Raw genomic sequence first — 13,539 nt, forward strand, 5'->3', positions numbered from 1 at the left:
GACCATCACTGTCAATCTTTAAGTGGGTGATCATGCTGAAGGCGTTGAAAACGTGAGGTTTTCTGTTCCAGAGCCACAACTAGCATCCAGACCACCTCGTAATTGTTGCAGCGCTGCCACAGAAACCTCTGCCAAGCCGCGAGGTTGGACAGGGCCCAGATTTAAACACACATGCTGAAAGCTGAGGGTTCGTTATATGTTAAACCATAGAAAACAGTGTTAAAAGGACCTGTGCTACCTCTGTAGTTTATGGGTTTATGTCTAGTCGAGGCTGCACACACAAAACACCACTGTCTTTAAGGATCGTTGTAACCACTATTTGCGTCACAGCTGGCTTTAGATATTGGTCCACAAGTGGCATTTATGACTTGAACCTGGACCTGAAGTGTTGACGCTGTCTTGCAGAGTGAGCTGGCCAGGCAGTTAAAGCTGAAGGCAGGCCAGCGCCATTCAGTAAAGTTCCAGAATGAGGAAAACAAATAAATTGGGGAGAAACTGTCTACCTCATTCCTGGGTTTGGTGTCTGAAAGTACATTGTGATACTAGAACACAAAACCAAAACCACAAAAGTTAATGGCCAATAAAGATTTTAGTTTACCAATCCATCTTCAGCAGATTTTTTGGATTCAAGGTCTCCTTACCTTTCATTTTGTTTGCCTGTGGGTCGTCTGTTCTCATCTGTTCACCAGATACCAGCGGAAAACCTGCACAAATATGGAAATGTGTATTGAAACACAGCATGGACATGTGTCATGTTCTGTTTCTGTCAACACACGGTGGTCATGCTCGCTTTACCCTCTCTGATGAAAGCCAGATAGTGACAGAGAGAGACAGGAGACCCCAGAAGATGGAGAGGAAGAGGAAGAGGTTAAGAGAGAGAGAGAGGTTGGGTTTTTGAATCCAGACCAAGTTTCTGTCATTTAAACGTCAACACGTTGATTAAAAAGGTTATGATGACACATCTCACACATGCACACGCACACACACTGATACCACGGAGCACAGCTGGAAGAGCTTTCGGGGATCAGGGGTTTTGTAAACACGGGTTAAGTGGTGTGTGTGTGTGTGTGTGTGTGTGTGTGTGTGTGTGCGTGTGTGTGTGTGCTGTGTGTGTGCTGCATTCAAGGGCCTTACACTCTCTGGGAAATAATATCCCAGCCAATGACAGATTTTCTAGCGGGGGGGTTGCTGGGCAGAATAGCTGCCCACTGATGTCATGAGAATCAGAGATTGCAGGCGAAGTTCAGACACTGAACTGACAGAGAGCGAGGACAAACCTGACATGAGTATATGTTGTTATAATGCACCTCATTATCATTTACTATTTTACCCTCCTAAAACACAGAAAGAGTGTGACATCATCCTCTGTTCAGAATGGAATTACTCCACTATATCTTTACATAGCAAATATTTTTTTGCTGCGAAATAACTGCTCAAAATATCATTCTGTATATTTAACCTTTAAGGTAAACCAACTCAAGATAACCTTGATGACAGCCGTGTTATTGTTTCAGACTTGAGAAACCTCCCCATAAGCCACAGAAGACATTTTACAACTGTTTTCATTGGCTGAACAGTACTCTCCTTGAACTGACCTTTATGTGTAAAATTCTCGGAGTGCCCCTTTAAAGCGCTGGCTTTAAGCTTGGGGATCTATCAGTCAAACTTTCTGTTCTGGATTGTGTTTTACCTTCATGCGTACTTGCTGAAGGCCTGCTGACGCTGCCTTCATCCCTTTTAAACATCACGCTCTCCTAAATGTCGGCTCATTTGTCAGTAAAAGTCAGTAATGACAGATGATGATACAGATAATTTTGTGTTGCACCCAGTGTGGTTGATTGGATTTCAAGAGTAACCCATGCCATCTTGACACGGTTATGGCTACGCCTCTGTAAAACCAATCTGGTTTGTGTGTCTGTGTGTGTGTGTGTGTAGGAGTTTTGTAAAGAGCAACAGGTGGGAAACTGCAGTTGTTGCTTTGATGGTGCGTAGTGCATCTCTCTCTCTCTCTCTCTCTCTCTTTCTCTCTCTCTCTCTCCCTTGTTCTCTCTCTCTCTCTCTTTCTCTCTCTCTCTCTCCCTCGTTCTCTGTCTCTCTCTCGTTCTCTGTCTCTCCCTCTCTCTCTCTCTCTCCCTCTCTAATTACCACTCAGTCTTTTCTCCCATCCACATGTATCTCGCTCTCTCATCTCTCCGTCTTCCCGGCCACACTCAGGACTTTGAAGAGTCTCTCTCTCTTTGATAATGAGCCACAGTTGGCCTCTGGCTCTAAGAGATGGAAGCAAGCTGTGCCTAATGTGTGCGTGTGTGTGTGTGTTTGATTTTGTTTAGGTGTTAGCATGTATATGTTTTGGTTTTTTTGACATGGATAATACCCCTTATTGGAAAGAAAAAGCCTGTCCTTAAACGTCATTAAAAACGGATATAGTGATGGGATTTGTTTTTTCTTTTGGTTGGTTTGGTTAAACCTAAAAAATATCAATATTGGAAAGTATTCTGATCGTGAAGTTAAACAGTTCTCCAGGGGAAAGTCAAACATACACTTTTCTTCAACACATTGTAAGAGCATTATTTAAACAACAGGACCACCACTTGTCTTGTAAACCGAAATTAATTAACAGGGTTTCAGTGGTTCAGTCAGCTATGCTCAGTTTGTAAAGGGTCAGGATTTGCAGCTCGAGCCCCGCTGTGCCACCCCCCATCCTGATGTATGCACTCGGGAACATATTGAAGTTGAGAAGCACTTAATTTATCGAAGTCTTTACATTCTTCTCTAATGATTTCCCATGGGTTCCTTCTTTCTTCTTTTCTTCGGTCCTTTTCCATAAAATCAGTCTGAGGTTTGTTGTGTAAATATTCTTGTGTCTGAGCTGTACGTTGGTATGAGGAAACCCCCGAACACACATCCGCTCACTCATCCCTCTGTCTGTCTCTCTCATGCATATGTGTGTCTAACCTCATCCATATGTCGACGATTGAGAGCATGAAGGGAGTCACTTCCTAGGAGGAAACCGTCCCTATGGGAACTTGTCTGGAGTGATTTTACATGTGTGTTTGGTTAGGCTGTCCTGTAATCATCGCTCTAATCATTGGAGTTTTACTGCCGAATAATCCACATCTTAATTTATCTTAATTCAGGACAGTTTGAAGCGTTGCTGATGTGTGCAGCTGTGCAGTAGATCTTCCTTGGCAAGTCTCTCTGCAGCCACATGTTATACTTTAGTGTCACTGCTCTCTATCTCGTCTCTATCTGCGCTGCTGAAACTGAAAATAGACTTTCTGTGATCACAACTGTGATTGTGCGAAAGTTTATGAGGGTCGTAGTAGTGCTGTTGTAGCAGCTTCACTACTGCACTAACAAACTATAGTGTATACAAGGTGTCAGTGGTGGAAATTAAATTGCTACTTAGTGATGCATAACATTGTCACAGTCATATATTATAATAATCATCCATCACTTCTGCCATGTTGGTTTGTTTGTACTTCACATCCATTCTGGTGATAGTACTTTATTTTATTTTTTTTTACATTGTTTTAATGTTTCTTTCTCATGTCATTTAATCCGTCTCTGCTCTTCTCTGCAGTTGAGCCAACCGGTCCGGAGCTGGTCAACCCCTGCTATGCAGGAACCCATGACTGCGACACCACGGCTCAGTGTATCCCGCAGGAGGGACAGGCCTTCCGGTGCCAGTGTGCTACTGGCTACAGAGGGGATGGACGCAACTGTTATGGTACGGGCACGCAAGTACATATACGCTGTCCAAGATGTCTTCCTGGATATACTGTCGTGACAGCGTATGTGCATTTCAAAGTGCTTCATTGTGCTTTGTTTAGTCTATTGGTGCCCCCCTCCCCACAAACACATGCAAGTTAAAGACAGTTCAAGGCGATGTGTCTGTGTTTCATCAACATCTGTCCATCCAGTGTAGGTCAAGTACAGGCAATCATCTGTCCCTCTTCTCTTCTCTTCTCTTCTCTTCTCTTCTCTTCTTCATCCCATCCTACCCTCTCTCCTCCTCCTCCTCCTCCTCCTCCTCCTCCAGTTAATTCTCTAGTTAATAGGGACATGCAGTGCTCTAAGCTGGTGCGTGGCCTGTCATTAGCCCAGCAGCAGGTCGTTCTCTCCCGCTGACAGCACTAGGAAAGCCCCAGGCTCTGGCTTAGTTCCCATGATTTTGGCCTCAGTGTGTCTCTCTTGTCACATCATCTGTGTGTGGTTTTTGTTCTGTACTTTGCAAAATACATTTAAAAATGCAGTCAAGACTCCAGGTGTGGGGTTACGTGCTATAGTAACACAAACAAGCCGGCGAACAATGTATACATAAAAGCACCAGTAACGACCTTTAATTACAGCTTTAACACTCACAGACACATGCAGCAGGCGACACGTTGTTAGATCGAGGATTCCTGGTTTACAGGCTCATGAGTTCGTATAAAAACTTCACTTTCTCTCCTCTTCTCTCCCTGCAGACATAGATGAGTGTGCTGAGGGCTTGTCCACATGTGGCGCTCATGCTCAGTGCATGAACCTGCCTGGGAGCCATCGGTGCCAGTGCCAGAGTGGCTTTGAGTTTGGCTTTGACGGGCGTACCTGCGTTGGTGAGTTGCAATGAGTGACATATACTGGACATGTGCTAATGACGTTGGTGCTAATGGGTTTGAATTTTTTCCAGAGTCTTTAGACACACTTGGTGCTTTGAGCTACATAAGCAGCATAATTTTTTTTTTTTATGAGCTTTGATTGTTCTGTACTCACTGCTGCTCAACTGTGCTCTGAGTGCGAGTGTATATACCAGCAGTTGGGACAATTTAGAGAAGAGATTGGAGTGGATGAATAGGTTAAGGCGTCTGTTTAGTACTTGAAAGTTCCCTAACCAGGATCAACTAACCCCCCCTTTCTTGACTTTTTGTGTCTGTTGTTTCAAGGCGTGTTTCAACACCTTCTTCTCTAAATGAATGACAATCCCATTGTAGTGGTTTGCCTTTGAGCTCAGCTTCATGACACTCCATCATTTGACTGAAAACACTACATCAAAAAGGATATCATTAAAAGCCGCTTAAATAAAGGCTTTGCCTCACAAAAACGTCAACTACAACCACTAAACATGCTACTGTGTTGAATCAAGCTGTGTCAGCCTGTCCTCCTGCATGTACTGTAATTATGATAAATGTAATGCTCCTCACACGCAAATAAAAAAGGAGCAACAACAGCAATCATTTCATTCTCCCAATCTTCACCACATGAGAGAAATGTTGCTGCATGTCCCAAAACGAGCTGAATATTTTGGAAGAGACCCACATATTTGTCCGAGCGCAAGCATAACATTTCTTCCACAACAGTAACGCACAGCTGCAAAAGTAAGGAAACACAGCGAGAGGGGAGGATGGGTGACAAATGTGAGGGTGGGAACGAGAGGACTAATGTGAGAAGGAGCGGGGTGAGATAAGGCAGGGGAGGGGGGTGAAAGTGAAAGACAAATGGAGCAATGACACAATGTGTGTTTTTGCTTTGGAATGTGTGGAGGAGAGAGGTCCTGCCGGTGTGTATGTTGGTGTGTGTGTGTGTGTGTGTGTGTCCTCCTTTCACCCATCAGTATGAACTCCTGATGAACCTCCTTTAAATCCTCCCCACCTCCCTCTTTGACAGATAATGTTACACTTTACATAAAGCCTTGAATTTATCCAAAACCTCAAACCATACACTGATAAGATACAGTACAGCTGAACTGAATTATTTCCATCCAACCGCCAAATATCATTTTTTATATATCAGTATAAATACGTGGCGATAGTCGAGTATATATTTATTTCCAAATTCCAATCTGAGGTGTTTCACCATTTATGGTTATTACATTTTTTTCCTGGTCCTTCTATTTTCTCAGATGTAGACGAGTGCAGCTCCTCTCCGTGTCACGTCGACGCCAGATGTATCAACGGACTGGGTTCCTTCCAGTGTCAGTGCCAGGCTGGGTTTTATGGTGATGGTTTCTACTGTTCCCAGCAGGAAGGTCCGTAAAATTACCACTTAAGTCATGCACAGTGATGGAATGTAACTAAATACATTTACTAATGTACATTTTTGAGTTACTTGTTGTTTCCATTTTATGCTTTTATGCTACTTAATGTTTCCACTACATTGTAGAGGCACATTGTACTTTTGATTCCACAACATTTATTTGATTATTTTAAGATTACATAGATAGATTATATACACACACGTAAATGTAGTTCACTTTTACTTACTTCTTTTGATACTTAATGATACTAATTTCACTTCCAATAACACAAAGAAAATACAAATGCAAAAACAATGTTATTAATAATAAAAGGCCTTTTTGAATAATTTGTTTACAGGACAGACAGTTCGCCCAAAGAGCCACTGTGAGCAGCACAGAGACAGTCTTCAGAGTGGTGGTGACGGTCGTCCAAGTGTTGGAGCTTTCATCCCTCAGTGTGACTCCGACGGACGGTACCGACTACTGCAGGTGAGCACTGACTGGTGTTGAAGTGCATGGCTGAATGACGACCTGGGTTGTGTGATGTAAAAATGTGGAAATAATTCATCACAGTGTCACGGCTCCACTGGACATTGTTGGTGTGTGGACAGTAGGGGGCAGGAGAGAGCAGGAACCAGGACTCCACCTGGTACAGCACCTAAAGACTGTGACAGACCAGGTGAGATGAAAACCCACCGACAAAAACACACTTATTTTATGGAAAAAAAGAGTGATTGCCTGATGAAATATCTGAGTTTTCAAACTTCAGACTCTTTCCCTTGAAGTTGGTGTTCAAATTAGTTGATTTTATTTTTATTTTTCCTTAATTTTGTTCATCTTTATATCCCCAGATGAACCAGAGCGCCCTAAAACTCACTGTGAACACTACAGAGACAGTGTACAGACCACAAGTCCAGAGGGATACCCTATAACAGGAGCCTATGTACCTCAGTGCGATGCTAATGGACAGTACATACCTTTGCAGGTTTGTCACAAATAAGTGTTTTAAAGAGCCTTATTTCACCTCCAAATGAAGAGAGATTAATTGAAATGAATTATACTGAAAATAAATGTGTTGTTATTGCTAACGTTATGTACTTTAGTGTCATGGCTCCTCTGGACATTGTTGGTGTGTGGACAGTAATGGACAGGAGAGAGTGGGAACAAGAACAGCACCTGGTACAACACCCATAGACTGTGACAAACCAGGTGAGGAAGTGAGGAATATTGTCTTGCCGTATCAGGGTTTTAGGCAATAACCAAAACCAATACATTAACACATTATGTATAACTGGTGGAGTGCCCCTTTAAAAGCGAATGAAGCAAATAAAATATGATGGGCTTCCCTTCTTACTATAAACCTTCACACAATGATGTAAGATTTGCTGATGAAGAATGTCAGCTTGTTTTCATAGATCTAAATTTTAAATCCAGCATGCTACATATGGCCATTTAGCCACCTGCAATGCTCTTGTATGCAGATGACACCATCCTGTTTGGCCTCAGAACTGTAGATGCATCAAAATGCACCCGTCTTCTAATCTTTATATTGACCTTAACTTGTTCTTTTTCTTTATTTGCAGAAGAACAAGAACGTGTTAAAACTCAGTGTGAGCACCACAGAGACAGTGTTCAAACTACCAGTCCAGAGGGATATCCTATAGTCGGAGCTTATGTACCTCAGTGTGACGCTAATGGACAGTACAGATCGTTACAAGTCAGTGATTGTAATTTGTTTAATCCATGAAACACTTTCATATCGGTTTTTAACCTATAACTTTGAAGCTTGATGAATTTATTATGGTTACTGTAATTGTTCTTCAGTGTCACGGTTCCACTGGACATTGTTGGTGTGTGGACACTAGGGGGCAGGAGAGAGCAGGAACCAGGACTCCACCTGGTACAGCAACCAAAGACTGTGACAGACCAGGTGAGATCTTAACTGTTCTGACTGTCAAGCTAACAAAATTTCAGCAGATTTGGAGGAAACTCACAGATCTGGAATGTGATTATTGTTTAAACAGACAACCTAACATCCTTTTTGCAATGTCAACATATTCAATGTTAAAATGGATTTAATGCTTTACTCTCCAGATGAACCAGAGCGTCCTAAAACTCACTGTGAACACCACAGAGAGAGTGTTCAGACTACCGGTCCAGAGGGATATCCTATAGTCGGAGCTTATGTACCTCAGTGTGATGCAAATGGACTGTACACACCGCTGCAGGTCAGCAGTTATGCCTGATAATTGAGATGGATAAACTAATATTGTTGAATTTAATACAACATAAGACTGATTTCAGACTGAAAATGTGTGTTTTTCAGTGTCACGGCTCATCTGGACATTGTTGGTGTATGGACAGTAGGGGACAGGAAAGAGCAGGAACCAGGACATTACCGGGTGCACCGCCTACAGACTGTGACAAACCAGGTGAAAAAATACAAATATACATGAATAGACAGGCCTCTCCCTTTATTCAGCTTCACATGAGTACTTAAAACGGTTCTGTTATGAGCAGTAACAGCATTAGCAGGTGTATTATGTCACGGCTCTCGAGGCTTTATTGCTAAACATTGACCTGTGGACCCACTAATTCCTCAACTCAGTGACAAGTCAAACAGACAGCACATTTACGTGAGTGTGTGTCTAACCTTGTAAGTGGTGCACGATTGAGGTCATTGGGTCACAGCCTTGGAATGCCTGGAAAAACAGGTGATATCACTGCAAGACTGTGTGTGTGGTGGGAAGTGGAAAATAAAGCATGGCAGAGGGAAACAGTAAGCTGAAGCAAAACAAATACGTGAAAAAAGAACAAGTACATATGGTTTATCTATTGTTGCAATCGTTACTCCAACTCTGTTTTTTTATATTAGATAGAATGGATTTATAACCTTCAGCACTTTTTTAACTGACTTATAAAATCAGTAAGCACATTAACATCACTCCAGTCTTCCCTTTATAATGTGCCCTTTTAAAGGGCTCTTGTAGGTTTTCATACAAACACAGCCAAGTCCACACCACCAGCATTAACCTCAAGTAGTAGCCTGCGCAGTAAGGATACTCTAATTGTAATAAAAATGGTAATTTGCATAAAGGTAATTAGCAATTGTTTCTTAATTGACATTTATGTCTTATGATAGACTTAATTCATGGTCATTAGTATGAAAAATAATGGACTGACAATGCACTCCATATCTTTAAGGTGCAATATTTAAGAATTGGCAACCTGTCGATGTCAGACTTCAAACAAATACGGGGCATATTACTGCTGATCACTGTACCTGCTGATAGCTAGATAGCTCAGTGAAGTGTACGTACAGGGATTGAGGAAGATTGATACCTTTTTGTCTCCAGATGAACCAGAGCGTCCTAAAACTCACTGTGAACACCACAGAGACAGTGTAGAGACCACCGGTCCAGAGGGATATCCTATAGTTGGAGCCTATGTACCTCAGTGTGATGCCAATGGACAGTACAGATCATTGCAGGTAAACGTTTTTGTCTTCATCTGTGTTATAATTTTACTTGCATTACTTTAATAGAATTGTAGACATAAAACCTAAATGATCTTTCATTATTGCTTCAGTGTCACGGCTCTTCTGGCCATTGCTGGTGCGTGGACAGTAGGGGGCAAGAGAGAGCAGGAACCAGGACTCCACCTGGTACAGCACCTAAAGACTGTGACAAACCAGGTGAGGAGAAGGATTCTGCTCATGGAACCTCACTGGTTCCATCTGGCTTCTTTTAATGCAGAGAAGTTTACAAGCCAAACAAAGACATTTCCATTCCATTTCTAATTTTTTTAAATAATCCTTAGATGAACCAGAGCGTCCTAAAACTCACTGTGAGCACCACAGAGACAGTGCACAGACTACTAGTCCAGAGGGATACCCTATACCAGGAGCGTTTGTGCCTCAGTGTGATGCTAACGGACAATACGCTTCGCAACAGGTATTTTTCTGATCGTTCTATAAATGAGATATCTATGTACCCTTATTGTTGTTGCAGCTACAGTGATCTTTATATCTATTACAGTGCCACGGCTCCAGTGGACATTGTTGGTGTGTGGACAGAACGGGGCAGGAGAGAGCAGGAACCAGGACTCCACCTGGTACAGCACCTATAGACTGTAACAAACAAGGTGAGACTGCTAATTCTAGCTCCTTGTTGGTCCCACAGTTAGTTAACTCAGTAAAATAACTTGGGATAACCCCGGGCCACTTTTTCACACACAAATTGTCAACTTAACATTGTTGACTTAAGCCATGGAATTGAGTTGATTTCACCCAGACACCCAGCAATTTGAGAATTACTAGAATGGAATGTTCCTTAATAACTTGTGAAAACTTGTTGATGTTTTCCAGATGAACCAGAGCATCCTAAAACTCACTGTGAGCAACACAGAGAGAGAGCGCAGGCTACTAGTTCTGACGGATATCCGATAGTTGGAGCTTATGTACCCCAATGTGATGCTAATGGACAGTACCGTCCACTGCAGGTTGGCCTGATTGACACACCTATACAACTGTCTTTTACAATTGAGTGATGATACTTTGACTAACTTTATCTTTCTTTGTTTTGTTAGTGTCACAGCTCCAGTGGACATTGTTGGTGTGTGGACAGAACAGGGCAGGAGAGAGCAGGAACCAGGACTCCACCTGGTACAGCAACCAAAGACTGTGACAGACCAGGTGAGGCTGCTAGTTCAAGCTGCTTGTTGTGGTCCCACCATTTGTTGCCTCAGTAAAATAACTTGCCAGGGCTGATGTGGAATTGAGTTAATATCACCCAGACCTGCAATTTGAGAATTCCTAGAAACAATTTGTGTTCCTTAATAACTTGTGTAAACTTGTTGATGTTTTCCAGATGAACCAGAGCATCCTAAAACTCACTGTGAGCACCACAGAGAGAGAGCGCAGGCTACTAGTTCAGACGGATATCCGATAGTTGGAGCTTATGTACCCCAATGTGATGCTAATGGACAGTACCGTCCACTGCAGGTTAGCCTGATTGACACACCTATACAACTGTCTTTTACAGTTGAGTGATGATACTTTGACTAACTTTATCTTTCTTTGTTTTGTTAGTGTCACAGCTCCAGTGGACATTGTTGGTGTGTGGACAGAAAGGGGCAGGAGAGAGCAGGAACCAGGACTCCACCTGGTACAGCAACCAAAGACTGTGACAGACCAGGTGAGACTGCTAGTTCAAGCTGCTTGTTGTGGTCCCACCATTTGTTGCCTCAGTAAAATAACTTGCCAAGGCTGATGTGGAATTGAGTTAATATCACCCAGACCTGCAATTTGAGAATTCCTAGAAACAATTTGTGTTCCTTAATAACTTGTGTAAACTTGTTGATGTTTTCCAGATGAACCAGAGCATCCTAAAACTCACTGTGAGCAACACAGAGAGAGAGCGCAGGCTACTAGTTCAGACGGATATCCGATAGTTGGAGCTTATGTACCCCAATGTGATGCTAATGGACAGTACCGTCCACTGCAGGTTGGCCTGATTGACACACCTATACAACTGTCTTTTACAGTTGAGTGATGATACCTTGACTAACTTTATCTTTCTTTTTTTTGTTAGTGTCACAGCTCCAGTGGACATTGTTGGTGTGTGGACAGAACAGGGAAGGAGAGAGCAGGAACCAGGACTCCACCTGGTACAGCAACCAAAGACTGTGACAGACCAGGTGAGACTGCTAGTTCAAGCTGCTTGTTGTGGTCCCACCATTTGTTGCCTCAGTAAAATAACTTGCCAGGGCTGATGTGGAATTGAGTTAATATCACCCTGACCTGCAATTTGAGAATTCCTAGAAACAATTTGTGTTCCTTAATAACTTGTGTAAACTTGTTGATGTTTTCCAGATGAACCAGAGCATCCTAAAACTCACTGTGAGCACCACAGAGAGAGAGCGCAGGCTACTAGTTCAGACGGATATCCTATAGTTGGAGCTTATGTACCCCAATGTGATGCTAATGGACAGTACACACCACTACAGGTTAGCCTGACACACCTATACAACTGTCTTTTACAACTGAGTGATGATACTTTGACTAACTTTATTTTTCTTTGTTTTGTTAGTGTCACAGCTCCAGTGGACATTGTTGGTGTGTGGACAGAACGGGGCAGGAGAGAGCAGGAACCAGGACTCCACCTGGTACAGCACCTAAAGACTGTGACAGACCAGGTGAGACTGCTAGTTCTAGTTTTAACCTGCCAAAGACCCCGTGGGATATGTTTACAGTGGATATAACAAGGAGTCAGATACAAACATTCTGCAGCATTCTGGATGAGCTGCACAAGCTGACAAGCATTCTTTATGAGGCCAGCCAGAAATATTTATAGTATAGAGTTTAAACAATATGAGAAGAGCTTGAACCGAGCCAAATGTTGTAGATTGCAGACCCACAGAATGTGAAATGACCATGATGAGCACCAGATGGTTGTATGGATTGTGCCAAAATACCTCACAATAAGTCTATGAATGAGACACTATTCATCTAACAGTAGAGATGTGCTGCAGAAGTCAGAATTCATTATTAGGAAGTTCTTGCATGCCAGAAAATCTTAGCAACACAAAACCAAAACATTGTAAACATTGTTAATACAAGTGATTGACTGAATGCAGGGCTCTGGGTTCATTCACTGTCACAGATCAGGACGAAATAATTCAGTTTTCTTACTGCCAAACTGAAGTTATGAGGAGACACCTCGGGATGCACAACCTCCATCTTTGTGTCTGAAGAGAGACAACAAAGTGCATATCATCTGCATAGATAGAACACATCTGCATTTTAAACACAATATTGGGAGTAGTTAAGAATATAGACAAGATGAGGTAAAATACAACAATATTAAATATGCACATAAAACAGTGAAACTGAATATGAGCTGACTGTCTTTAGTTTAACACTTAAGGCAGTCTAAATGTGGTTGTAGGCTGATGGGAATAAATGTGTTTTGAGTTTACTTTTGAATGAGTCAGCTGAACTAGTTTCTCAAATTTGGAAAGGAAAACAAATTACGGTTTGCCAGGAACCCTTGTGTGTTTCCAGATAACTTATTTAAATTTGGTCATTCCCCTCCAGATGAACCAGAGCGTCCTAAGACTCAGTGTGAGCAGCACAGAGACAGCGTTCAGACAACCAGTCCGGAGGGATATCCTCTGTTTGGAGCCTTCGTACCGCAGTGTGACCCTAATGGACAGTACTCAGCTCAACAGGTAAATCTTGAGATGGATTCTTCTTTCTCCTTTGTTTTAATGTTTCTCTTTTGTTTTTGTTCTAATTGTAATCATTCTGTCGCAGTGTCACAGCTCCACTGGACATTGTTGGTGTGTGGACGGTAGGGGAGAGGAGAGAGCAGGAACCAGGACAACAGCTGGTATACCACCTGTAAACTGTGACGAATCAGGTGAGACACTTTGAATTTCCTAGATATTTGATCAGACAGTGATTTGTGGCTCTTGGTTATTTTAGCATAACGACTGTGAATGGGGAAAACTCTATTTGAAGGTAACAAAATCTACTTACCAGC

At 42.4% G+C, this 13,539-nt stretch overlaps 1 protein-coding gene across 10 annotated transcripts in view; it reads left to right on the plus strand.

Annotated features, from left to right (window-relative positions):
- Positions 1-13,539, plus strand: part of nid2a (nidogen 2a (osteonidogen)) — a 39,644-nt gene that overhangs the window by 16,781 nt on the left and 9,324 nt on the right. The window contains exons 15-39 of one of the 10 annotated variants that reach the window (XM_030409935.1): positions 3,584-3,730; positions 4,470-4,598; positions 5,882-6,007; positions 6,354-6,484; positions 6,569-6,674; positions 6,847-6,980; positions 7,099-7,204; positions 7,579-7,712; positions 7,820-7,925; positions 8,090-8,223; positions 8,322-8,427; positions 9,352-9,485; positions 9,584-9,689; positions 9,815-9,948; positions 10,033-10,138; positions 10,362-10,495; positions 10,583-10,688; positions 10,864-10,997; positions 11,085-11,190; positions 11,366-11,499; positions 11,587-11,692; positions 11,868-12,001; positions 12,085-12,190; positions 13,092-13,225; positions 13,311-13,416. In XM_030409935.1, coding sequence (XP_030265795.1) covers positions 3,584-3,730; positions 4,470-4,598; positions 5,882-6,007; positions 6,354-6,484; positions 6,569-6,674; positions 6,847-6,980; positions 7,099-7,204; positions 7,579-7,712; positions 7,820-7,925; positions 8,090-8,223; positions 8,322-8,427; positions 9,352-9,485; positions 9,584-9,689; positions 9,815-9,948; positions 10,033-10,138; positions 10,362-10,495; positions 10,583-10,688; positions 10,864-10,997; positions 11,085-11,190; positions 11,366-11,499; positions 11,587-11,692; positions 11,868-12,001; positions 12,085-12,190; positions 13,092-13,225; positions 13,311-13,416 — 3,039 coding nt within the window. The remainder of the gene's footprint in view (positions 1-3,583; positions 3,731-4,469; positions 4,599-5,881; positions 6,008-6,353; positions 6,485-6,568; positions 6,675-6,846; positions 6,981-7,098; positions 7,205-7,578; positions 7,713-7,819; positions 7,926-8,089; positions 8,224-8,321; positions 8,428-9,351; positions 9,486-9,583; positions 9,690-9,814; positions 9,949-10,032; positions 10,139-10,361; positions 10,496-10,582; positions 10,689-10,863; positions 10,998-11,084; positions 11,191-11,365; positions 11,500-11,586; positions 11,693-11,867; positions 12,002-12,084; positions 12,191-13,091; positions 13,226-13,310; positions 13,417-13,539) is intronic. The other 9 variants (XM_030409937.1, XM_030409938.1, XM_030409942.1 and 6 more) reach the window with 9 other exon arrangements.

Source organism: Sparus aurata, chromosome 24 (genome assembly GCF_900880675.1).
Source record: "Sparus aurata chromosome 24, fSpaAur1.1, whole genome shotgun sequence".
NCBI classification, from domain to species: domain Eukaryota; kingdom Metazoa; phylum Chordata; class Actinopteri; order Spariformes; family Sparidae; genus Sparus; species Sparus aurata.